Source organism: Marasmius oreades, chromosome 1, assembly GCF_018924745.1.
Source record: "Marasmius oreades isolate 03SP1 chromosome 1, whole genome shotgun sequence".
NCBI classification, from domain to species: Eukaryota; Fungi; Basidiomycota; class Agaricomycetes; order Agaricales; family Marasmiaceae; genus Marasmius; species Marasmius oreades.
The window spans coordinates 1,775,922-1,797,923 of record NC_057323.1 but is presented as its reverse complement, the minus strand read 5'-3'; the positions used below and the strand labels follow the sequence as shown (position 1 = coordinate 1,797,923).

Genomic DNA, 22,002 nt, shown 5'->3' with positions numbered 1-22,002 from the left:
AGATTTCTTTGCACTGAGATAGACATTGTCCGCAATCACGTAGGCAGTGAACGCAACCACAGCAATTCCGAATCCTGGGAACATACTGCGAACCATTGCCGTTTTGGAAAAGACAGGGTGTTTCCTCCAGGCATCTCGTCTTGCCCAGGGATCTCTATAAAGAGGAAGATTGGACATGCTGCAGAGACCGCGTCAGTCTGTTCAAGGTTTGAAGGAGAGAAGGCTAACTTTGGGTTGGGCGTTGGGAAAGATCGGTAACCTGGTGTGACAGCTATCATAACCGTGATGTGACTCAGTGAATTTAGGGCCGGTCTCGGCGGACTCTGCGAAAATTCACATCAAGACCCCGCCACCTCAAAACACGAAGTTCAACCTTTTTTCTCTTCCCCTCATCTCCTACCCTCTGCCTTTGGGACCATAGAGACTAGTGGTCCCATCTTTTCCAAATCATGTCGGGAGATACCACTTCTAACTCAGACGATGATCGTCCCCTAGCCTCATCTAGCCCTGTCAAGGGTGTCAACGGCCACCTCAATGGCAAAAATCCTGACTATAGCGACGTCGAGATGGACGACGACGACGGAGATGAAGATGACATTCCTCTGGTGTGTCCCCTTCAAGTCATTACTCACGGCATGTTCACTCAACCTTTCCATGTGTTGACTCACTTCAACTTAGTCACAGACGAGGCGAGCCTCGGTTCTTCCTCCCCGCCGTTACTTGAAACGGAAGAAGGCAGCCGTTTCCGAAAGCTCAAGTGACGATGACACTCCTCTCGCCTCGTCACCTCCCAAACAATCTTCCACTGCAGTTCGTATGCCAGGTGCAGTGGTTGCGACCACCGTTCCCGTCTCCGTTGCCCAACGCAATGGTCTGAAAAAGCAGGTCGCTGTTAAAGAAGGACCCAGCGATGACGAGGAGTCGATTCAAACGCCGGTCAAGAAGAAACCACCGCGAAAGAGGGTGAAGAATGAGGGTTCGGGCGCAGGCGCGAGTAAGCCTTCCCGAAAGCGGAAGGTCAAGGTGGAAAGTGACGTGGAACTGTCCGACGACGACGACGACGACAAGCCTATCGCTAAGGCATCGGCAAAGAAGGTGAAGAATGAAGATACTGAATCTTCGTCTGAGGACGACAAACCTCTCGCCACACCGTCCCCGCAGAAAGCAAAGGACGGATTTGGCGAAGATTTGTCAAAGTCTAAGAAGAAGGCAACAAAGAAGAAAGTAGAGGAAGACAAGGCCAACGGGAAGGGCAAGCGAAAAGCCAAGAAGGAAGAGGAGGACGAGGAGGTTTACCGTTGGTGGGATATCAACATTAAGGAGGACAACACCGTGAAGTGGATAACGCTTGAGCACAGTGGTGTCTGCTTTCCCCCACCTTATGAAGTTTTGCCTTCAAACGTGAAGATGAAATACGATGGTGAGAAACCCATCGTTTCCCCCCCAATATTGCACTCACTTTTCGAAAGGCAAAGAAGTAGATCTACCCCCTGCGTCGGAAGAGGTAGCCGGTTTTTATGCCGCTCTGCTTGAAACCGACTACGCCCAGAACAATACTTTCAACAAAAATTTCTTTGAAGATTGGAAGAAGGTCTTAGAAAATCACCCGCCGGTGAGTGGCACACGACCATTTAGCGGGCAGGCTCTGAGTCGCGTTGTAGCGTAATGACGTTCAGATCACATCATTCGCAAAATGTGATTTCCGTCCCATGTTTGAGCACTTTGAAGCGGAGAAAGCGAGAAAGAAAGCTATGTCATCCGCAGAAAAGAAGGAACTCAAAAAGAAGAAGGAGGAGACAGAGGCTAAATACACGGCGTGTCTTCTCAACGGTCGAAAGGAGAAAGTGGGTAATTTCAGAATAGAACCTCCCGGCCTTTTCAAAGGACGGGGTGAACATCCTAGAACAGGAGCCCTCAAGGTGACCTATCTTAGTTTGAGCTGCCCTGCGTTGTTTGATCAATGTTCCCCAGTTCCGAATACGACCGGAGGATATAACGTTAAACATCGGGAAGGACGCACCTATTCCTATTCCCAACATGCCTGGGAAATGGAAGGCAGTACAGCACGACAATACGGTGACTTGGCTGGCTACTTGGACAGAGAATGTTAATGGGAATCACAAATACGTTTTCCTTGCCGCCGGAAGTTCACTTAAGGGTCAGAGCGACATGATAAAGTTCGAAAAGGCTAGAGAGCTCAAGGTTTGGCAACCGCTTCGCCATCCTCGTATTTCGCTAACTTTGTATGATTTTTTATCTCTCAGAAACACGTTGACAGAATCCGTAACAATTATACGTCTGATCTCAAATCCAAAGTCATGGCAGAACGTCAGCGTGCTACTGCGATGTATTTCATCGACAAGCTTGCCCTTCGAGCGGGCAACGAAAAAGGTGAAGACGAGGCTGATACTGTCGGCTGTTGCTCTCTTCGCTGTGAACACGTTACTCTGGAGCCCCCTCACTTCATCATTTTCGACTTCTTGGGGAAAGACTCGATTCGATACTACAATCGAGTCCAGATTGATCCTCAAGTTTACAAGAATATCAAAATATTCAAGGAGAATAAGGATGACGACGACAGCTTGTTTGACCGAGTGAATGTAAGGTGTTCTCGTATCTGGTCCATTCCACTGCTCATCCCATGAGGGCAGACATCGGGGCTAAATAAACATCTGAACTCGGAAATGAAAGGCTTGACTGCGAAGGTGTTCCGTACCTATAACGCCTCAATCACCTTCCAGCGACTGCTCGACGAAGCCAACCTTGAGAACGCCTCATTGCAAGAGAAGCACAATGCTTATAACAAGGCCAACCGGTTGGTCGCCATCCTCTGCAACCATCAAAGGAGCGTTCCAAAGACGCACGACCAGTCAATGGAAAAAATGCGATACAAGGTATTAATCTACCCATTAACGAAGATTCTCACTATACTGAAATTGCACAGCTCAAAGCACTCAGATATGATCGCATGAAACTTCGCCATGCGCTTTTCGGTTTAGACCTGAAGTACAAGAAGCAAGCAAAATTCAGGGAAGATGATGATGAATCAGACTTAGAACTTGATTGGATCGCGACGCACGAGGAAAACCTCAAAGCAAAAGAAATAGAGAAGGCCGAGAAAAGGTTTGCCAAAGACAACGAAAAACTCGTGGAGGACGGGGGCAAGCCCCAAAAAGATTTAATACTGAAGCATAAGATCGAAAACATCGAGAGGGAGTTCAAGCAATTGGAGTCGGAGCGTGGTAAAGAGACGGCGACGTTGAAAACCTCGAAAACGGCGGAGAAGATTATAGAACAGATTGAGAAAGCCACGGAGAAGATTAAGACCTGTAAATTACAGATGATGGACAGAGATGAAGGCAAAGAGGTTGCACTTAGTACCAGGTTTGTCGTCTCTTTTCTGGTATCATGGTCTCGACTTGTGACCTTTCTCGCACAGTAAAATTAATTATCTCGATCCGCGGTGGGTGTTTAGTATTCGTATATCAAACCATTAGCTAACGGCAACACCTTAGCATTACCGCCTCTTGGTGCAAGATACATGATGTTCCCATCGAAAAGCTGTTTTCCAAAACACTTCTTACGAAGTGTAAGTCAGACGTTTTCATTCCGTAATGTCATCCCCGAGATACTAATGCCCCTGCCAGTTCCATGGGCATTGGAAGTTGACGAGGATTGGAAATTCTAGGGTTTTCCCGCCTCAACTTCGGACTGAGGATTAATTTTATCAGACTCTGATTCAGGAAACCAGTCATAATGTAGACTCCATCAACCAGGGACTAAACGTATCTGAGACGTATTGTTCTAATTGTTGTAATACATATCATTAACTTGCTGTGCACGTGTACGGAGTGTGACATCTAGTGCTGGTACTACTGTTTTAACCTTCATTTCTTCATCGCTCCATCATCAGCGTCATGAACGCTCAGAAAAGTCGCTTTGCCTCCCAGACACTCTTCTCCGCCTTAGCTGTAGAGTCAGGGGATGAAGAAAGTGAGGAGCAGGTCGAAGAGGTCGCAGAGCCAGAAACAACGTTCGTCCTTCCATTATTTGTTGCGGAATAACTAAGACATTACCCATGTCTAGTCCACAGGTAGAGCCTCCAGTGCCACCAACTCTGAAAATTTCGAAGAGTGCCCTGAAAAAAGCTGCACGAGAAGCCAAACAAAAGGCGCGTTTTGAAGCGCAACAAAATAAAGAGGAAACCGCGTTACCGAATGGTAAACTACACGATGTTGCGCCTTCACCTCCTGGCGCAACTGCAGTTGAATTTCCTCCGGAAACGACTATTGAGGATGCTGCTCATGGTGTGCAACCCGACCCTTCAACTGCTGCGGTATCCCATTCTGCACCTCCGTCTTCTGCTGAGGCACCGGCAACTGAGGAACGAGAACCAGACCAGGTTAAGATTAACACACATGAAGAACCAGCTGAAGTCTTTCTGCCCCCATTGGAACCGGTCGAACCTTTCCAAGTCGTCCATGAAGCCCCGAGGGAAGTACTCCAGATCGAAGCCCCGCATTTCAACTCGAACGCACCACCACCGTCTCGGGACGAAAAGAAGAAGCAGAATCTCACAACGCGAACCCTCTGGACATTCATCATGATTGGCGGTTTCATCGGTGGGTTTTCATATGACTATCGCGTTTGTTTTCGATTGAATATATATATATCATTTTATTAGGGCTATTGCTCCTCGGGCACGCCTACTTGATCATTCTGGTTATGCTCTGTCAGACTCTTGTGTATAGGGAGGTGACTGCGCTGTTTTCTCTGAAAGGGACGCCACAACCTGGCTTCAGCGAACGAAGGAACGGGAATGGGAACGGGAAGGATCCTTGGAGTAAGACTCTCAACTGGTATTTCTTCGCCGTCACGAATTACTTTTTATACGGAGAGAGTATCATCTATTACTTCAAGGTAACATTACCTCAGCGCAGTTTGGCTGATCCTGACGTATCTTCCATTTAGCATGTCGTATTCTCTGACGCTCAACTTCACGCGTTCGCAACCAACCATCGTATCATCAGCTTTACGCTATACACCATCGGATTTGTGGGCTTCGTTACATCATTAAAGAAAGGCTATCTCAAGCAGCAATTCGGATTATTTTGCTGGGTTCACATGAGCCTCCTTCTCATAGTAGTCTCTAGGTGCGCTTTTTTTCCCCTGAAGGAATATACTCCTCATTGATGGTCTACACAATCAGCCATTTCGTTGTCAACAATATTCTGGAAGGGCTGATATGGTTCTGGGTACCGGCGTCGCTGGTGATTTGCAACGACTGTTTTGCATACCTTTGCGGAATCACTCTCGGACGCACACCGCTAATCAAACTCTCACCGAAAAAAACAGTCGAAGGATTTTTGGGCGCGTTCTGGTGTACGATGGTGTTTAGCTTGCTATGGGGCGCTTACTTCATGCGTTTCAAGTATATGATATGTCCAGTGCATGACTTGGGTGTCAACGCGTGGAGCAATGTCGATTGTGTGCCAAACCCCGTCTTTCAATGGAAAGAGTGGACAATCCCTGAACCGTTCACCTCACTGCTCTCTACAGCAGTATGTCTTTGTTCGTTACGTCTTCTCCTTGATCCACTGACATAACGGCCTTTCAGCTCGGACGCACTGTGACGACCAGTCCATATGTTCCATATTTCGGACATCTTTTGGTGATGTCAAGCTTCGCTTCTCTTGTCGCACCTTTCGGTGGTTTCTTCGCTTCTGGTTTCAAACGTGCTTTCAATATCAAAGATTTTGGCCATAGCATTCCTGGACATGGGGGCATGACGGATCGGATGGATTGCCAGTGAGTCCCATCATACCTTAGACGAAGAGGTATTAAATTTACTGATCGCCTGCGTAGATTCTTAATGGGTGTTTTCACTTACGTCTATTACAGTAGCTTGATACGCCAACATTCTGTGAGTGTCGGTTCTGTTCTGCAGACCATAGTCCGTGGTCTTGCGGTCGAAGAGCAGCTCGAGTTAATCGCTGATCTGCGAAAATATTTGGACGGGATGGGCGTACAAGTTCCTGGTTGATCTGGACTATCTTTCGTTTGTTTGTTTGTTTTTCGTCCCCCGCCCCACAAAGATTATTTGCCCGAATCTCAAGAAGTATGCCGATAATGCCCTTAGTATAAAATATTCCATATTACATTTCTACTTATGAGCACCTCAATGTGCACTGGTTTCGGAAGCTGTTCTCTACGCGACGATCCATCGACACAGGCCTCCGAAAGACATGGCTTTCTTACCCATGACTGCCTTGAAGCCCTGCACACCCAGACCTCTCGCGTCCTGACCGTTCACCTCCTTCACATAAAAAATGGAAACTTCTCCTCCTGCCCCACGGGGTATGAATACATTCGCACTCCATCCACCTGCGTCATTCAGAGTCAATGGCATCCTGTTATCATCGGGTGTATTGACGAAGTACACATAGTTGTCTGCTTGTGCTGTGGACATGTGCTCGCAGAGTTTGAATAAATGAAAGCTGACCGTTGTTCCTCCCTGTACAGATTTCACATCGGGTTGCAGAAAATGCGGTGAGAAACTGTGTTCATGAAAGTCACCAAAGATGACTGGAGGTTCAGGGACTAGGATGTAGTCTTCCCATGAAATCACACCTCCTTCACCTTCAGACACGAGCTGATAACCGGGATCTTCAGGATAATGACGCTTCCCGAATTCTGCATTAGTAGACGTGAACCATGATGGAGTGAACCGAGGGTGATATGAAAGCCCGTCAAGAGCCCCCGCACCCCAGCAGCTATCGACAAGGCGCCATTCTCCGTCCATAAGAGCGCAGTTCCATGCGTGATTCATCTCGAATTGCGGGGCAGGGGCGTTGACATCTGGAGCAACATAACCAAAACCTTTTCCATGACCAGAAACCTTGAGTGCCTGTAACCCTGCATACTCTGCCAAAGTCACAAATAGCCCGGCATATCCGTCACACACCGCCAGTCCAGACTGGAATGTAGACTTGGGAGTTGCAGCTCTAACATTTCCTGAGAAAAACGCTTGTGTGTCGTATGCTACGTTGTGGTGTAACCAAGTGAATATAGCTCTGAATTTTTCTGTTTCTGATTGCCATGGGGAAGTCAGATCACAGGCAAGTTGTTCTAACGAGGTCACAGTATGTCGGGGAAATTGTGCAGCATGGTCGTCTATGAAGGAGAAATCGTGGCATTTTATGCAACTATCGTGCATCCGATCCACTCCTTCCAGTTCATCATGGACCACGTCATGGTAAGTTCCGGGCTCGGGTTCGGGAGGAGGAGTAGGGAGGCGGGTAGACATGGGAGGTAATCTCCTGACTGGCACAGGCGGCGTAGGGCTGTCCTTGCCTGGTATCGGTGGTGCTTTGCGACATATAGCACGCACAAAAGCAGGTCCTCTGGGCTGGTTCTCAGCTTAGCTTACGGGTCAAAGAACATTCTGCGTACCTGGATTCTATTTCTTCCCAAGTAGGCTTATGTGCCCGTATAAATGGCCCCACAGGTTCCTCAACGATAGCTTCCTCAACCTGGACAACCAGCTCTTCGGCAGAAGTTTTCGACTCCGAAGCTTTCGTTTCCCTTCGTGTCGGATTCAATCCAACTTGGTTCAAACGCAGATTGGCAATTCGACCGGCGATTCCAAGTGGCTTGTCCTGAATTTCACATCCTTTATCAGAGTTTGACAGTCTGTTGGTAACACGCCGTGGGGGTGGAGGTGGAGGTTTGCGAGTTGGAGGACGAAGCGTCATGACAATTCCCACTCAATGTTTTGTACTGATGGGCCATGCCGAGCATGTCTCTTATAATTTATGTCGAGCCTGATGCGGATCACTGTCACCGACGCGCTTCAAATATGATCATAATGTTGCTTAAATTGTAGAGACAAGTGCATGGCCATGACGAGCAATACATGATCATATATAGAGAAACTAAGAAAAGGCACCGGTGTAGCGAAACAAATGGTATTGCTTATGACCTTGGCTTTTCCTGAATAGAAAGTCAGAAATTGAAAACGGCAGCAAATAAGTTGTGCAAGCACGAACCTTCTTCTCCTTCCATAGCGCCAACAAACCAACACCGGAGACCTTCACTACCTTGAATCGTACACCGGGAATATCACCCTTAGCCTTACCCCGGCGACCGAAACCAGATATAAGGACTTCGTCGTTCTCATCGACAAAGTTAAGACAACCATCGTTCTGAGAGACTGCGTAAATAGGGGAACACCTTCGATGGAATGTCAACGTACGGGTACGAAAGCAGTAACCTTCTTTCCATTTTTGATTAACTGAACCCTCACACATTTTCTAATAGCAGAGTTGGGTTGCTTCGCCTCGACACCGACTTTCTCCAACACAATTCCTTTAGCATGAGAAGATCCTCCAGTCGGCGAGGTCTTGTAAACGTTTCCAAGGGCACGCTTTTTATAAGCCTTGTCCGCCTATCCGGTGAAACGAGGCATGAATATGGAGATCTTAAAAAACGTATATCAGCAACGCACCCAGCGGTTGTCACGTCGGTCGTTTCGAAGCTTGCGAGCGGCCTGAAGTCCACGAGGTTTGTTGGCTGTTTTCAACAGTGAGAAAAAATACTTCTTTCATATACGATGAGGACGATGCTCACAGCCCATTCTTGAGGTGAGTACTATACGGAGGCGAAGCGCAAAGATAGTCAAGTTCGCTGTCTCCCGAAACCTTATTCCAACAAACTGCACAGGTTTCAACTCCGCTGACTTGAAACTTGTAAGCACGTCACATGCCTTTGAATTCTCTCACGGGTATTACACGACCGCGCGCGAACCCGTCTAGGATCAGAAACAGAGACCTGCAAAGCTCAATCTTTGTGACCGCTCACATCAGCGTTCCTGTGTCTGATTGAATCGTATTTTATCTTCACTTGGTGAATGACGGGGAATCGTGTCTCATTTGAGGCGCCGAAAACCTGATCAGCCGTGGCTTATTTGTAGCAACTAGGAAACTGCCACTGGCCATGGGCACCTGAACTCGTTTCGTTTCGTCTTCTGTCTCATCCCATGACCTATGCACCGAAACACTGATGAGATCCCGCCTTGATCCCACTACTCTCACACATTACTCCTCGACTCTCAACCTCCATGTCGCCTCAGGTACAATATTATAAGCACGGCCGACTGCGTGTCTCTGGCGGGGTCCTGCCTGAGGCTTTCACTGCGTATCGCACCTACGGCGATCCACAGAACCCCTGCATCGTCTTCCCGACATGCTATGGCGGCAAACTGAATAGTGTGTACTCTGACGATATAGCCGTACCTTGCTCTTTACTTGAACTTCGGATCCAGGCCAGGAGTATCTGATTGGGGATGACAAGGCAACCAGGTTCCTTTCCTTTCATATAACGCTCTGCTGAGTGGTCCTTCCTGTACAGGTACTCGATCCGAGGAAATACTTCGTCGTGACGTTTGCCTTATTCTCTAATGGAGAGGTACTTGTGCATTACAATGTAATCGACACTATACCAACACCTTACATAGTCGTCCTCACCTTCGAACACGGTACAACTCTAACCGATGGGATTCGGTGAGAAGTGACTGACGACAGACCACGTGTTAACAGCCAGCACCTTACAATGGTCCATACTTCCCTGCTGTCTCCTATGAAGATAACATGTGAGCTTTTTGGATTCCATTGGGAGCCGGGATTCACGACACGCCATCCATTATAGACGTGCTCAATATACCGTCTTAACAAATGCATTGGGCGTCAAAGAAATCTTTTGTGTTATTGGATTTTCCATGGGAGGGCAACAGGTAGTTTCATGGCATGTCATATCCACATCCTTGATCGAACTGATTGGGTTGTATTACCAAGGCCTACCATTGGGCAGTCATATATCCCGAATTCGTGAAGAGGTCAGGGCACGATCACTTTGGGGTCTCGTCCGAAATTGAGAATTGTTGACCTTGACAAGGTTCATCTGTCTTTGCGGATCAGCGCGTACTAGTAACCACAATGCTTGGTGGGCCTTCATCACCCTATTTCGAAATCTTATTGATTTTCGCACCAGTTTCCTTGAGGGGCCCAAGGCTGCCTTAGTAGCGTCCAAGGATTTCGACAATGGGCATTACAAATCCCCTCCCGACCACGGGATCCGTGCCTTCGGCAGAGTCTATAGCGCATGGGCATACGGACAGACTGTACGGCCATTCCACTCCAAACTTGCCCTGGTCTTGACTGACGAACGCTGTCGACAGTGGTACCGTCAAGACCAGCACCTGTACGATGGAAAGTGCGTTCAACATCTGGGCGTGTCAGCCCCAGGGCATTGAACTAAATCGATCGCTCAAAGATATCCCGATCTCAATGCATTCATCCGCGAGAACTGGGAGCACAGCTTCCTGGCCGCTTGGGATGCCAACGACATGCTGACGCTACTAAATACCTGGCGGACGGGAGATGTCTCTATCATCCGGGACAACGGAAATCTGAAGCAATGCCTCGGAAATATCAAAGCGAAAGGACTAGTGATGCCTTGCAAGACTGATCTCTACTTCCCGGTGAGATTGGATTTATGAAAGTTCGAAGTCTTCCAACGCGGATATCTAGCCCGAGGATAACGAATTGGAAGTTGAGTTTATGAATGGACGAGCGCGTCTTGTCATCCTAGATTCCGTCTGGGGCCACATGGGTGAGTTGCGCCTGTTATAAGATATCAGAGTCAACAGTTGACCTCCTTGAAAAGCCGGAGGTGGGTCAAACACAAAGGACACTGATCTTATTCAGAAAGAGGTGAAGGCATTCCTGCAGGAATGATTGATATGCCTGTTTGGCCTGATGAATGATTTGACTGCATTCGAGTTCTCGCATATGTAGTATAATTCGTTGAACAAATTTCTGAGTACCTTTCCGCGCCGTTGTGTTAATGTGGCCAGCAGTTCAGAGATTCGGCGGCCCAGATACCACCACAAGAGATGGACCAGTCTAAGGCGCTTAGTAAGGCAGAAATTTATCCGAGGATGTTATGTTTGCACGAACCACGCGGGCTTTTCGTTCGAGAAAATGTCATTTTCTTCAGAGAAGACATGTATCTCTACTAGAGACATTGAAAAAACGCGGTTTTATTCAACAATTGACGCGGTAAGAGTCGAGAATACTGTTTTTCCAAAGATATTTGACATATTACTAGCAGACCTGAAGAGCTCAACGCCGCGCTTTCAACTGCGTCGCGAGTGGTTTATGCAGGAATAGATCCCACTGCAGGCTCCCTGCACATCGGGCACTTGCTCCCTCTCATGTGTTTGCTTCATTTCCGGCTTCGGGGACATACGGTTATCCCGCTGGTGCGCTGCGACTTCCAGCTGTATTTAAAACACTAACACTTGGTTCATTCTTCTGCTCAGATCGGTGGTGCTACTGGACTCGTAGGAGATCCTTCAGGACGGAAAACAGAACGCGAACCAGTAAATGTCAAGCAGGTCGAACGCAATGTCGCTTCTCTATCTCAAAACGTCAAGCAATTCCTAGGGAGAGCATTCAACTATGCACGAACACGACTACCGTCCGGAACTTGGGTTAATTCAAACTTTGATCTGGAAGTCAAGAGCAATCTTGTATGGCATAAAGACTACCACATGCTCGATTTTTTACGGACTGTTGGCATTCACGCTCGAGTGAATACAATGCTCAACAGGGAGAGGTTCGTTTCGTCAATGACTATCTCAGATCATTGCGTGTTGATGGTCCGAATCAGTGTCCGCTCTCGTTTGGACTCGAATACAGGTTTATCGTTCACCGAATTCACGTACCAGTTACTGCAAGCATACGATTTCTACTACCTACACGAGAACTTTCAGTGTACAATCCAAATCGGAGGATCTGATCAGTGGGGTAACATTATAGCTGGGCTTGAGCTGATTAGCCGCATCAAACAAGACTCCGAGACCGAAGTTTTTGGTATCACAACGCCTCTTTTAACGACTGCGTCGGGTGCAAAATTTGGGAAGAGCGCAGGGAACGCGATTTGGCTGGACTCGGACTTGACGAGCATATTTGATTTCTATCAGGTGGGACTTTTCTGATGTATACGTGCTCCTAGTACACTCAGTTTTGTTTCCCGCAGTATTTTCTCAAGGTTGAAGACTCGGAAGTAGAGAAGTACCTCAAGCTGTTCACTATGCTGCCTCTGGCAGAGATCACACATATTATGGATGTGCATCAGGTTTGTCTGCCTTCCGGACCGTATCAACATCTCATCGAAAAATGTCCCTTAGAGAATACCTGAGGGAAGAACGGCACAGCGACGGTTAGCTGACGAGGTTACTGAACTCGTGCATGAAGGTGATCCATCTCTACCAAGGCACAGGAAACGAATTAACGGAATGACAGAGCATGGTTTGCAAAAAGCGCAACGGCTTACAGAAACAATGTTCAGGTCTGCAGAAGCTCGTGGTAAACAGTTGGATGTACAATCCCTTCTTGAAGCATTCGAGGATGACCCGCGCTTGAAATCGTGTCCGTTAGACGAGCTTTTAGGTGTCTCCGTGATGAAGTTGTCCTCGAAGTATGGGCTCCTTCCCTCTACTTGTGAGTATCAATCATACACCGTGGTCCTCATTCGCAGTTTGACCTGTTGTTTGTCTTTTAGCTGCAGCTCGGCAGCTCATTCAATCCAGAGGTCTCTACGTCAATGACAAGGTTGTTCCCGAAATTCATTTCACTCTCGGAGTTGACGACCTTCTCGATGGACGGGTGGCGGTTATTAGAGCGGGTAAAGATAAAGTCCTCATACTAGTCGCCCAATCATGAGCAGAAGTGACCGAGGTGTTGTTAAAGCCTTACAATCGAAAAAGTACAATGTATCTATCCATTTAATCAATCCGAATGGCGCTGTAAAGTTTACGGACTGCCCAGTATGATGCCAAAAAGCCAATGGTACCTGTGGCGAGGAAATCAAGGAGGGTGAGTATGAAAAGGTATCCTAGGTACAACCCGACGCTAGAGAACGAATCCAAAGAAAGACGGGATACCCAGTAGAAGAGTCCGTACGCCAAAAGCCAAAACGCGTTTCCTCCCCCGATAAGGAACGAACGCCAGTGCCATCTAAAATTAAAATGATGAGCGTCCTTTTTGAGTGCGCGTGGTTCACGAACCTGTACTCTTCGGCACAGAGCATGAAATATGTAAAGAGGATACTGACGGTGGCAGTTGTAAGGGCCATAACGCCTACTGTCAAAGCGATAAATCCAAAAGCATAGTACGCTCGGGAAGCAAACAGGCTGGACATGATGAAGTAGAGCTCGACGAACGCAGCACCTAACGGTCGTGTAGATGAGTTAATAGCCAGATCCATCAGGCGGGAGACAAACCAAATGGAAGAATGCCACCAAGCAAAGCCGCAGTCTACTCGGATGATCAGCTAACGGAAGGTGGACGGGTGTATAGTTACTTACCCAAGGTCTGATATACTTCGGAGAGGGAGGAATTTGACGAGGAATCTGATTGACCCTTACAGGATGGCGAACGGCCTGTAATGTGGAATGTGGGAAATGAGTGTAGAAGTGGTGTGGTCCACTTACGCCGTGCTTTGTCCCATAGTATGCACCAACGGCAGAGAGAGGGGCAGATATACCGAACCACATCAGAATGATCAGCAGTAATGTCCCTGTTTAAAACGTCAGTAAACAGCATAAACATATAGAGTTCTAACTAGTTACCAAATGGAACCGCGCCCGACGAACCGGCCATGATCAGCAAGAAATTGAGGATGAATACGACGGCAAAAATCGAAGTCGGGAGTATCGTGGCAGTAAAGAAAGAATTCTTCCGTTTGCTAGTTCCACCTAAAGAGCTATAAAGCCGACTAGAAATATAACCGCCCACCCTATAGAATGCTAGGTATCAGGGCCTGCGTTGACCGAGAAAGTGATGATAAACATACCCTCCGAAAAACGACCAGCACACCATCATCACCGTGGCCAAAGAACCACGATTTGAAGGGGAAAGGAAACCAAGGAGTGCAAATACTGAACCAAAAATCAGAGAGTCGACCTCATCACATATGCAGATGCACAAACTTAAAGTGATGGCAACCATTGCACAAAGTTGCGACCCGTTACCTGCCATGACTGCTAATAACATGGGGTTTTTGGGTGTTCGGAAAACTTCCCCGTGCACTAACTTCCATCCCCAGTCTTCTTGCACGTCCTCCTGTCAGAAAGTGAGTAAATGCTGGTGTGCCCACCCTTTGATGTGAACACTCACACTAACATCAATCGCGTTGTAGCGAGAGATCTGAGAAAAATGATCAGTAACTTGATAGCGCACAATCTCATTCGGACCACCTACATCTCGGGATACGCTACGGTAGAGGATCAAACCAACCATAGCGCACAAAAAGATGACAATGACAACTGAGTTGATTAGGCTGAACCAGTGGATTCGAGGATCAAATATGTGCAAGTAATTATCCCAACGCGTCGCCTAAAATTGACATTCTTTGGAAATTCACGAGGGAGCCTCTGGACACTTACCCAAGGAGTTGCGGATTCCTTGTTCCAAGTTGAGCTATAGATTCGTGAAACATTAGACCAGTCAGTGAACGTGAACGCACATTCCAAGTTACACGGTACGTGTAGCGGATAGACTGCGTGGTTTTTTCATCTAGGACAAGGCTCTTGATTTTGTCTTCGTCTGTCTCACATGTAGGGACGCCGTCTTGAGGTCCACCGATGCTGAAGACCGTTCAAGCTGCCATTTCAGACGACAGAAGCGAAGGTGTGTTTACCTATACGGCCATACTAGCACACCCACCACCCGATAAACGCCTTCACTGAATCTATGATAGCTGTAATAGACTTGAGACAGTCATCATGATCCCAGAGATGTGTGTCTAACCGTAAGACAATTTCGTAGTGGTTGTTGAGGGCCGGTGTATCAAATGGTTCTTCGTCGTTGTCATTGTCATTGTCATTTCCCAAATTGAAACCCATGTCAAAAAACATATCACCATTCCTCGTATCCATCTTCATTTCCGCAGCAGGGAGTCCGTCAACAAGCCAGTTCAACGCGTAGTCTTCAATAATACGGTCATTAATGAATTTGGCATCTTCCGGTGGTACATCAACCGTGCAAAGAGTTTGACAAGTGCCGTTATTTTCAAGCATTCTGATCTGTGCCAAAGTCAGCAAGAGACAATGAGAGACCAGTATTCACGCACATCATACGGCGAGTCGAATATCCTATCCCCAAATAAGATGGACCCCAAGGACTCCGGCTGCTTCTGTGGTCCTCCTTCCGGTTGACAGAAGTGAAATCTTGGGTTATAGTAGTCATCTTAAATGGGTCGTTTTGAGCATCAAACCGTCGAATTTCAGGATAACCCACAATTTATTAATGATTTCTGTACGGAAGGCCCACGTTACTGGATTGCTACAAAGTTATATTGCCAATGACACGTACGAGTTTTGCATTGTCATTCCCAGCCAGCATAGGAGTAAGAGCATTAACGAACAAGTCAATTTTTTCGCCACGAGCATAGTTGCGAGGTGCAGCGCCAGGAAGATAAAATGCAAGAGCTGAGGACGACAGTGAGAGCAGTGTCGTTGCCGACGATAGTGAGAGATGCATGATGAAGGTTAGCAGACACGTCGCGTGCCAAAACCAACGCGGCCGGAGTATATAGTAATCTTCTTTTCTGACACAACATCGGAGGCATGCAATTTGAGATCATCGCGAGATGCTCAACGACAAGGGCCCGTGTATCTCGTATGACACTGGCTCGTGAGTATTCTTTCGACTTCGGGTGTAATGTAATGTTCAGACTTATTTAGACGGACCCACTATGCTACCTACCTTCATGCCTGTCGCGACACAAGCTGCAATCAAAGGACTGACTCCTGAGCAAGTAGAATCTTTGGGCATAACTTTGATCTTGAACAACACTTATCACCTCAACCTGCGTCCCGGGATAGACGTTCTCAAGGCCGCCGGAGGAGCTCATGAATTCCAAGGATGGAATCATAATCTGCTCACTGTATGTGTATCGAAATCGAACGATGTTCGTGTTTCTCGAGCGCGATTCTTGTACAGGACAGTGGAGGTTTTCAACTGGTCTCTTTGAGCAAGTTTACTACCATTACGGAAGAGGGTGCACTTTTCCAGAGCCCGTTCACGGGAGAACCAACAATGTTGACAGTGAGTTCACTCTTTCTGTCTAGTTATCGTCCTCTCAGACGCGTATCATAATAGCCGGAAGAAAGTATTTCGATTCAGCATGCCATCGGTGCAGATATTATTATGCAACTTGACGATGTGGGTGAGGATTTGAGCACAGACGTTGTCTCGAAGTCAGGGCTTATAATTGCTTATAGTTTCAAGTCTAGAAACTGGACCTCGTGTTGCTGAAGCCTCAGAGCGTTCCGTTCGGTGGCTCGATCGCTGTATAAATTACCATAAATCCTCAGGAAAGGACGATAGGCAGAATCTCTTCGCCATCGTTCAAGGAGGCCTTGATTTCAAATTACGAGATCGATGTTTAGACGCGATGGTTGACCGCAAGGACGATGTTGCTGGATATGCTATCGGAGGCCTTAGTGGCGGCGAAGAAAAAGGCATGCATCCCCGTCTGTATAACTCAAGCTGTAACTCATACCACACCTCTTAGACATTTTCTGGCGACTGTATGTCGTGGACCCTACCCAAGCTTGCGTTATGCTCACTTGTCTCAGAATTAGCCAGTGCACAGCCAAATTGCCGGAAGACAGTGAGAATCGGATGGATGCTCGTGTTCTTGAACTGACCGGAATCGCCACAGGACCCCGCTATTCCATGGGAATTGGTTTTGCGGAAGGTAATGAACAAAGACACCAAATGAACGCTTACCTATTCTCGATTTTTTGTAGATCTTCTTGTCTGCGTGGCACTTGGAGTGGACATGGTAAGCACTCTCTTCAATTACTTGACAAATGGCTAAGAATACCCTCCAGGCAGATTGCGTTTTCCCCACCCGAACTGCTCGCTTTGGTGTTGCACTAACTCGAAAAGGTGCTGTTAACTTAAGTAAGAAATGTACACTGCTCAATCGACATCCGACTGATATAGCCACGCGTCGGCAGAGCTGAGCAAACATGCAAAGGATTTGAGCCCGATAGATTCGACATGTCCATGTCCCACTTGTCGAGACAAAACATCCAGAGCCTTCCTGCATCATCTCATAACCCACGAGACTGCAGGAGCACATGGTGAGTTCTTCCGCTCCAGCTTTACCAAGACGACTGATAAATACGCCCAGCAATCACAATACACAATATAACATTCCAGGCACAAGTGATGGGACAAACGAGAGACGCAATTCTCGCCGGAAAGTTCCCTGAATATCTTCGACAGTTTTTCGAAGAATATTTTGGCGACCACGGATATCCCGAATGGTGTGTAAATGCTCTCAAGAGTGTTGGAGTAGATCTATCAGAAGGGAAAGAACTTCTCGTGGTTCCCAGTGACGAAACGAGATGGGAGTATGCGGATCGATAGCTCCAAACATTTGTACGCAAGTAGAATACACACGACTGAAATGCTACCGTTTGCCTTTACGACTAGGTCTAGCATTCTTGAGTTTACGGTTCTCCTGAATCTTCCGGCCCTTCCGGATTTGTTCCGCATTCTTGAGCTCCGATTTGACGTGTCCAATGGACTTTCCTGCAAAGCGACTTTTGGTTCTGGTTGCGAGTTTCGGAGATTTTTGGAGATTGCTCGGACTGTCGTCCTCTGCGGTACCGTCACCCTGTTTCTTCGTGTGGCGTAACTTCCGCTCGTAATCACCACGAAGGTAGTCTAGTGGTTTCGCGGCAGTGACCTTATTGTGCCTATATTTCTGTCCCTTTGCGACGTTTCTGGAGCAGGGACCCTCCTCCTCTCCTACTCTGGGCAGACTCACACGATTTTTCGACTTCCACTCATCAAACCGGCCACTTCGATAAGAAGCGGGAAGTCTGGCGCCGTTCTCTGTCTTGACCAACTTCACATTGTCGGCACCGACGCCGTCGCCCTTGATAAATTTCTTCTTCTTCTTGTCCCAGCTGAGTTGATGTCGTTGTCGGCCCGGTACCGCCCCGTCGCCTGCGAGATCAAAAGTAGCTCCTCGAGCTTGCTCAATGAAAGAGGCGCCATCGGTAAGCGAGTAGCTAGAACCTATGTTAACTTCAAGATTATGGTTTCTAATTATTGTTATGGCACACCCTTTCTCAGACACCGCGTCTTTTTGGTAATGGGACATATAGAAGTCGTTGTCTCGAAAGCCTTGCTTCTTTCCGCTCGGGTTGTCGAATATCTCCTAATGAATGATGCGTTTTCAATCGTGGGACCTCGAAATCCGAGACGTACCGCAATCTCATCCTCGTTTGCCATTTCCATCTCTTGTTGAGAGCCCTTTTGAGACGGGACGTCGCCATCACATATGGCAGTAGAAGTCGATGTAAGCGACCTCTGGATCGATTTGTCCAGCGCTTTCCGGCGTTGTTTCATCAATGCAGCATTGGTAGTTCCGGCCTTTCCTTTGGCTCCGACCTCAAATACGGTCTCTGTAGGTTTGAAGGACTTGATGGTTTTGAAAAGGGACTGCCGTGCTAGTTCTTGTGTGCGTCGTTCGGACTCGTCAGATCCCCTCAGTAATACGGGATGGACACCTGTATCGGAACCGGCCAGTACCCATTTTGAATCTTTCATCATCTCTTTGGCTCTTTTGTAACTCGGCGGGCTAGCCTTTCCTTTAGTTCTTTCGTACATGGTGTGGCCTCGTTTCATAACGTCGCGTAGAGATGGAAGGGAGTGGTTTACATCATCTAAAGATCGAACATATTCCACATCTTCATCAATCTTTGTTCGTTCAAATGGCCCGAGAACGAGGGACTCCGTGTACGAATTATCGCCACCTTCCTCGACGTTGCACTTCAGAGTGCGACCAAGGAAGAGTTGAAGGTCAAGAAGATGAGGTAGCTCCGAGTTAGTCACGAAGGACCATGCCCAGCCTTGCCTGCCTGCACGTGCAGTTCGACCAACGCGATGTACGAAGACGCGAGCACCATGAGGGAAATCATAGTTGACTACGTTCTCGAGAACGGGTATATCTATACCACGCGCGGCCACATCAGTCACCACCAGGATACCGGTGAACCCGCGACGAAACTGTTCCATTTGGTAGGTTCTCGCGGACTGGTCAAGGGTACCATAGATATGAGATACAGCGTAACCTGCTGTCGTCAAGAGGTTCATCAAGTACTCGACATGATGCTTGGTAGCGGCAAAAACTAAAGTCTGATGAGGCATAGTCATGACATCTCGGGCTTTGCCCTTCCCTCTCCCCCTGTTGTCTACTTCAGTGCTCTTATCAGAACCCGCGAGGGGAACTTTGATAACATCTCGCAGGAGTGAGAGTAGGCAAGCATCCTTTTCTGCCTGTTTGACAGAAAAGAATGCCATCTTGAGATCCGAGCTGATTTTACTTTCTGCATCCAGCCGCACGAGTTTTGGATTCTGCAGACCGGCTTTCGCAAATTCAACTAGAGATTTTGGAAGTGTTGCAGAGAATAAAAGGGTCTGACGAGAGGGTGGGAGTCGAGCCAGGATCTCGTTAAGTGCCGTTTCGAATCCCATTTCAAAAAGCCGATCTGCTTCATCGAACACCACGTATTGCACAGATTTCAAGTCGAGGTTCATCTCTACTGCCAGATGCAATAGACGTCCTGGGGTTGCAATTATCCTGAGATACGGTGTCAGCTGAGATTCAAGATGAAAAGGCCAGCTTACACATCTGGGTTATTCGAGATCATTTCGAACTGCTCGTCCAATCCCTCGCCTCCTACGATGAGACCCCACCGTAGATTCATTCCTTTGGTGTCAGAGCTCTCTTTTTGATCACCGGCATGGGTACCCTTGTCATGATCCCACCCTCTTGTCAATTCTTTGCCTACTTTCAATATCTGGAGGGCAAGTTCTCGAGTCGGAAGAAGGATTAGAGCGCGTGCTCCAAACGTTGTGGAGTGGCGACCTCCTAGACGTTGTACTAATGGGATCATGTATGCAAGAGATTTTCCAGACCCTGTTCGTGCCATCCCGACAAGGTCCTGGGGCGGATTCGATAAGAGAGCGGGTATCGACAGCCTTTGTATCGGGGTAGGTACTCGGTAACCCTGAAGTACGAGAGAACGAAGTAGAGAAGGATGTAGCCCTTAAGAACAAGTAAATTTGGATGCAAAGCAAGGGAAATGAACCACGTACCCATGCTCTGAAAGCTCCCTCCGCCGATCTCACCCTTCGCTAATTTGTTCTTCCCCTTGACCTTTTTGACCGTTTCCGTTCCATCTTTTACATTCCTTTTTACGATAGATTCTTGTAGAAAAGTAGCAAGCTCTTCGTCTTCTTCCTCCGTTCCCTGATCGATTCGCGGTTTCTTGGAAGTTAATGCAGCCGAAATGTCTACTTCGCTATAGTCGTCGTTGGAGAAGGAGTGGTGGCCTTCTGAGTATGGATACTGAGTTTTTTCGTGTCTCCGTTTTTGAGGCATCGTGAATGAGGTTTCGAAATAAGAAATCGAGGAGAGTACGACAAACCAGCAACTTGGTTATAAGGAAGGAAACCAATTTTTAGCCTCCAACGTGACGCGTGACGGAGGTATATCCTGGCCATTTCATTCGCTTTACAATGCAGCAAGGCGAATCTTCTGATGATATCCATATATATTCCACATCTCAACTTATGTCGGAATCACCTATACCTCCTTCGACCTCCACGACCTTCACCGTCACTAGCGACGGTGATCCATCAGTGTCTGAACTTTCACTATCGGATCGAACAACAATACAGAGCAAGCCTTTCAGCTTGCTCGCTCAGCCCTTTGCAGAAGCACGCGATCTTCCGGAATCACGCGAAAATAGTGAAGAAGAAGTCCTAACTCAAAATGACGAGTTGGATGAAGAAGAGAAGCGAACAAATGCTCAGACAGCAGTTAGACAACGCGAAGAAAAACTCCAGCGCGATATCGTCGTCTTGAAGAAGCTCAATTCTGCATTCACGGCCTTTAACGATGCTCTGGATGGCGTGGGGTCTGCAAATACTGTAAAGTCTCATCACCATTTTGTATCGCATTTGTAAATTGAAGATCATTCGCGTCCTATAGCGTATTTCGGAACAACTGAACATCACTGAGATGCTCCTGAACAAATACATGAAAGTACTTGCCAGATCAGAAGAATTTGCTCGCCTTATCTTTGATGAAGAGTTTGAAGGTGCAGAGGCGGTGCGTCTTCCTTTCAACATGAAAACCACTGAAGGATTAACTCTTCTTCAGGATGAGGAACTTATCGAACGCGAAAGAGCAGATGTAGCAGAGCGAGAAAGGAAAGAGGCCGAAAAACGCGCACTGGAAGCTGAACGCGAGAGGGAGCGCAAAGCGAGGGAGGCACAAGAACTGCTAGAGAAGGAACTGAGGGAACGTGCCGAGAGAGAACGAGCAGCGGCTTCCAGTGGCGTTATCAGGGGGGTTAGAGGAACAAGGGCATCCATGCGAGGTGCGAGAGGGGCCAGTGCCATTTCCAGAGGAGGTGAGTTCCCAGCTTTCTGTATCAATCTATCTCAAGCCTTTTTCAGTGACCTCCAATACTCGTGGCGGCACACCCCCCAACATACAACCCGCCTCTGGCTCAAGGTCAAGTTCCGTAGCAGGTCGCGCGAGTGGTATCATCACGCGTGGAACCACAGGTCGACGAACGTGATATACGGGCTGTAGGAACGCGTCATACATCAATGCATCACCACTCATCTTGCGCGAAAGAGGTTGGCACTTCATAGTGTCACCGTCCTCAATCTGGCGTAGGACTCATCCATTGAAAGATGTCAGCACAGGGTCCCAGTCACCAGTCGATTGGAATTGGACAAACTGTGTGCCCTGTCATGGATCCAACTGCAAGACCGGGTCTACTTTCCTGAGTAGGGAAGGGTCATGTCGGTCTGGAGGTGAAGGAATCACAGCCAT

At 47.7% G+C, this 22,002-nt stretch overlaps 10 protein-coding genes across 14 annotated transcripts; 6 read left to right on the top strand and 4 right to left on the bottom strand.

Annotated features, from left to right (window-relative positions):
• Positions 1 to 449: 449 nt before the first annotated feature.
• E1B28_000519 (uncharacterized protein) lies at positions 450 to 3,688 on the top strand (the record flags this gene model as incomplete). The annotated part of the gene is made up of 11 exons (XM_043146360.1): positions 450 to 605; positions 679 to 1,420; positions 1,470 to 1,612; positions 1,662 to 1,919; positions 1,972 to 2,202; positions 2,265 to 2,600; positions 2,652 to 2,894; positions 2,945 to 3,384; positions 3,440 to 3,463; positions 3,516 to 3,589; positions 3,648 to 3,688. The coding sequence occupies 11 exons, from the start codon at positions 450 to 452 to the stop codon at positions 3,686 to 3,688; spliced, it is 2,688 nt and encodes an 895-aa protein (XP_043015062.1).
• A 229-nt stretch (positions 3,689 to 3,917) lies between these two features.
• E1B28_000518 (uncharacterized protein) lies at positions 3,918 to 6,043 on the top strand (the record flags this gene model as incomplete). The annotated part of the gene is made up of 7 exons (XM_043146359.1): positions 3,918 to 4,033; positions 4,087 to 4,622; positions 4,685 to 4,920; positions 4,972 to 5,153; positions 5,210 to 5,561; positions 5,618 to 5,808; positions 5,866 to 6,043. The coding sequence occupies 7 exons, from the start codon at positions 3,918 to 3,920 to the stop codon at positions 6,041 to 6,043; spliced, it is 1,791 nt and encodes a 596-aa protein (XP_043015061.1).
• Positions 6,044 to 6,208: 165 nt separating this feature from the next.
• E1B28_000517 (uncharacterized protein) lies at positions 6,209 to 7,754 on the bottom strand (the record flags this gene model as incomplete). Its single annotated transcript, XM_043146358.1, has 2 exons — positions 6,209 to 7,403; positions 7,453 to 7,754. 2 exons carry the CDS (start codon positions 7,752 to 7,754, stop codon positions 6,209 to 6,211), a joined length of 1,497 nt encoding a protein of 498 aa, XP_043015060.1.
• Positions 7,755 to 7,974: 220 nt separating this feature from the next.
• CRP28 (40S ribosomal protein S23) lies at positions 7,975 to 8,635 on the bottom strand (the record flags this gene model as incomplete). The annotated part of the gene is made up of 5 exons (XM_043146357.1): positions 7,975 to 7,992; positions 8,049 to 8,204; positions 8,255 to 8,446; positions 8,507 to 8,571; positions 8,629 to 8,635. The coding sequence occupies 5 exons, from the start codon at positions 8,633 to 8,635 to the stop codon at positions 7,975 to 7,977; spliced, it is 438 nt and encodes a 145-aa protein (XP_043015059.1).
• A 197-nt stretch (positions 8,636 to 8,832) lies between these two features.
• E1B28_000515 (uncharacterized protein) lies at positions 8,833 to 10,892 on the top strand. 3 transcript variants are annotated; one of them, XM_043146354.1, is made up of 13 exons: positions 8,833 to 9,266; positions 9,323 to 9,351; positions 9,409 to 9,465; positions 9,515 to 9,535; positions 9,597 to 9,649; positions 9,706 to 9,790; positions 9,852 to 9,892; positions 9,952 to 9,999; positions 10,048 to 10,177; positions 10,235 to 10,269; positions 10,330 to 10,537; positions 10,587 to 10,668; positions 10,723 to 10,892. In XM_043146354.1, the coding sequence occupies exons 1-13, from the start codon at positions 9,119 to 9,121 to the stop codon at positions 10,791 to 10,793; spliced, it is 1,008 nt and encodes a 335-aa protein (XP_043015056.1). In that variant the 5' UTR covers positions 8,833 to 9,118; the 3' UTR covers positions 10,794 to 10,892. The 3 variants fall into 3 exon arrangements, with proteins under 3 accessions (XP_043015056.1, XP_043015058.1, XP_043015057.1); XM_043146356.1 differs by having other exon boundaries at positions 10,330 to 10,668; XM_043146355.1 differs by lacking the exons at positions 8,833 to 9,266; positions 9,323 to 9,351 and having other exon boundaries at positions 9,443 to 9,535.
• Positions 10,893 to 10,992: 100 nt separating this feature from the next.
• On the top strand, positions 10,993 to 12,839 carry E1B28_000514 (uncharacterized protein). Its single transcript, XM_043146353.1, has 8 exons — positions 10,993 to 11,117; positions 11,170 to 11,320; positions 11,381 to 11,676; positions 11,731 to 12,043; positions 12,100 to 12,198; positions 12,251 to 12,317; positions 12,366 to 12,563; positions 12,625 to 12,839. Exons 1-8 carry the CDS (start codon positions 11,002 to 11,004, stop codon positions 12,783 to 12,785), a joined length of 1,401 nt encoding a protein of 466 aa, XP_043015055.1. The 5' UTR covers positions 10,993 to 11,001; the 3' UTR covers positions 12,786 to 12,839.
• Positions 12,840 to 12,847: 8 nt separating this feature from the next.
• Positions 12,848 to 15,640, bottom strand: E1B28_000513 (uncharacterized protein; the record flags this gene model as incomplete). The annotated part of the gene is made up of 16 exons (XM_043146352.1): positions 15,438 to 15,640; positions 15,363 to 15,378; positions 15,196 to 15,311; positions 14,874 to 15,148; positions 14,764 to 14,823; positions 14,590 to 14,710; positions 14,510 to 14,527; positions 14,325 to 14,459; positions 14,241 to 14,270; positions 14,054 to 14,186; positions 13,918 to 14,002; positions 13,694 to 13,860; positions 13,430 to 13,641; positions 13,346 to 13,379; positions 13,130 to 13,292; positions 12,848 to 13,079 (listed from the first exon to the last, which is right to left on the bottom strand). The coding sequence occupies exons 1-16, from the start codon at positions 15,603 to 15,605 to the stop codon at positions 12,848 to 12,850; spliced, it is 1,965 nt and encodes a 654-aa protein (XP_043015054.1). The 5' UTR covers positions 15,606 to 15,640.
• A 29-nt stretch (positions 15,641 to 15,669) lies between these two features.
• Positions 15,670 to 17,486, top strand: E1B28_000512 (uncharacterized protein). 2 transcript variants are annotated; one of them, XM_043146351.1, is made up of 11 exons: positions 15,670 to 15,758; positions 15,809 to 16,011; positions 16,068 to 16,172; positions 16,227 to 16,293; positions 16,349 to 16,588; positions 16,642 to 16,657; positions 16,706 to 16,740; positions 16,792 to 16,827; positions 16,880 to 16,914; positions 16,964 to 17,218; positions 17,269 to 17,486. In XM_043146351.1, exons 1-10 carry the CDS (start codon positions 15,692 to 15,694, stop codon positions 17,096 to 17,098), a joined length of 939 nt encoding a protein of 312 aa, XP_043015053.1. In that variant the 5' UTR covers positions 15,670 to 15,691; the 3' UTR covers positions 17,099 to 17,218; positions 17,269 to 17,486. The 2 variants fall into 2 exon arrangements, with proteins under 2 accessions (XP_043015053.1, XP_043015052.1); XM_043146350.1 differs by having other exon boundaries at positions 16,792 to 16,914; positions 16,964 to 17,036; positions 17,093 to 17,218.
• On the bottom strand, positions 17,487 to 20,623 carry E1B28_000511 (uncharacterized protein). 2 transcript variants are annotated; one of them, XM_043146348.1, is made up of 5 exons: positions 20,250 to 20,623; positions 19,779 to 20,199; positions 18,357 to 19,731; positions 18,212 to 18,306; positions 17,487 to 18,157 (listed from the first exon to the last, which is right to left on the bottom strand). In XM_043146348.1, the coding sequence occupies exons 1-5, from the start codon at positions 20,533 to 20,535 to the stop codon at positions 17,551 to 17,553; spliced, it is 2,784 nt and encodes a 927-aa protein (XP_043015050.1). In that variant the 5' UTR covers positions 20,536 to 20,623; the 3' UTR covers positions 17,487 to 17,550. The 2 variants fall into 2 exon arrangements, with proteins under 2 accessions (XP_043015050.1, XP_043015051.1); XM_043146349.1 differs by having other exon boundaries at positions 18,212 to 19,731.
• A 103-nt stretch (positions 20,624 to 20,726) lies between these two features.
• E1B28_000510 (uncharacterized protein) lies at positions 20,727 to 21,742 on the top strand (the record flags this gene model as incomplete). The annotated part of the gene is made up of 4 exons (XM_043146347.1): positions 20,727 to 21,086; positions 21,148 to 21,267; positions 21,319 to 21,571; positions 21,618 to 21,742. 4 exons carry the CDS (start codon positions 20,727 to 20,729, stop codon positions 21,740 to 21,742), a joined length of 858 nt encoding a protein of 285 aa, XP_043015049.1.
• Between the last annotated feature and the right edge of the window lie 260 nt (positions 21,743 to 22,002).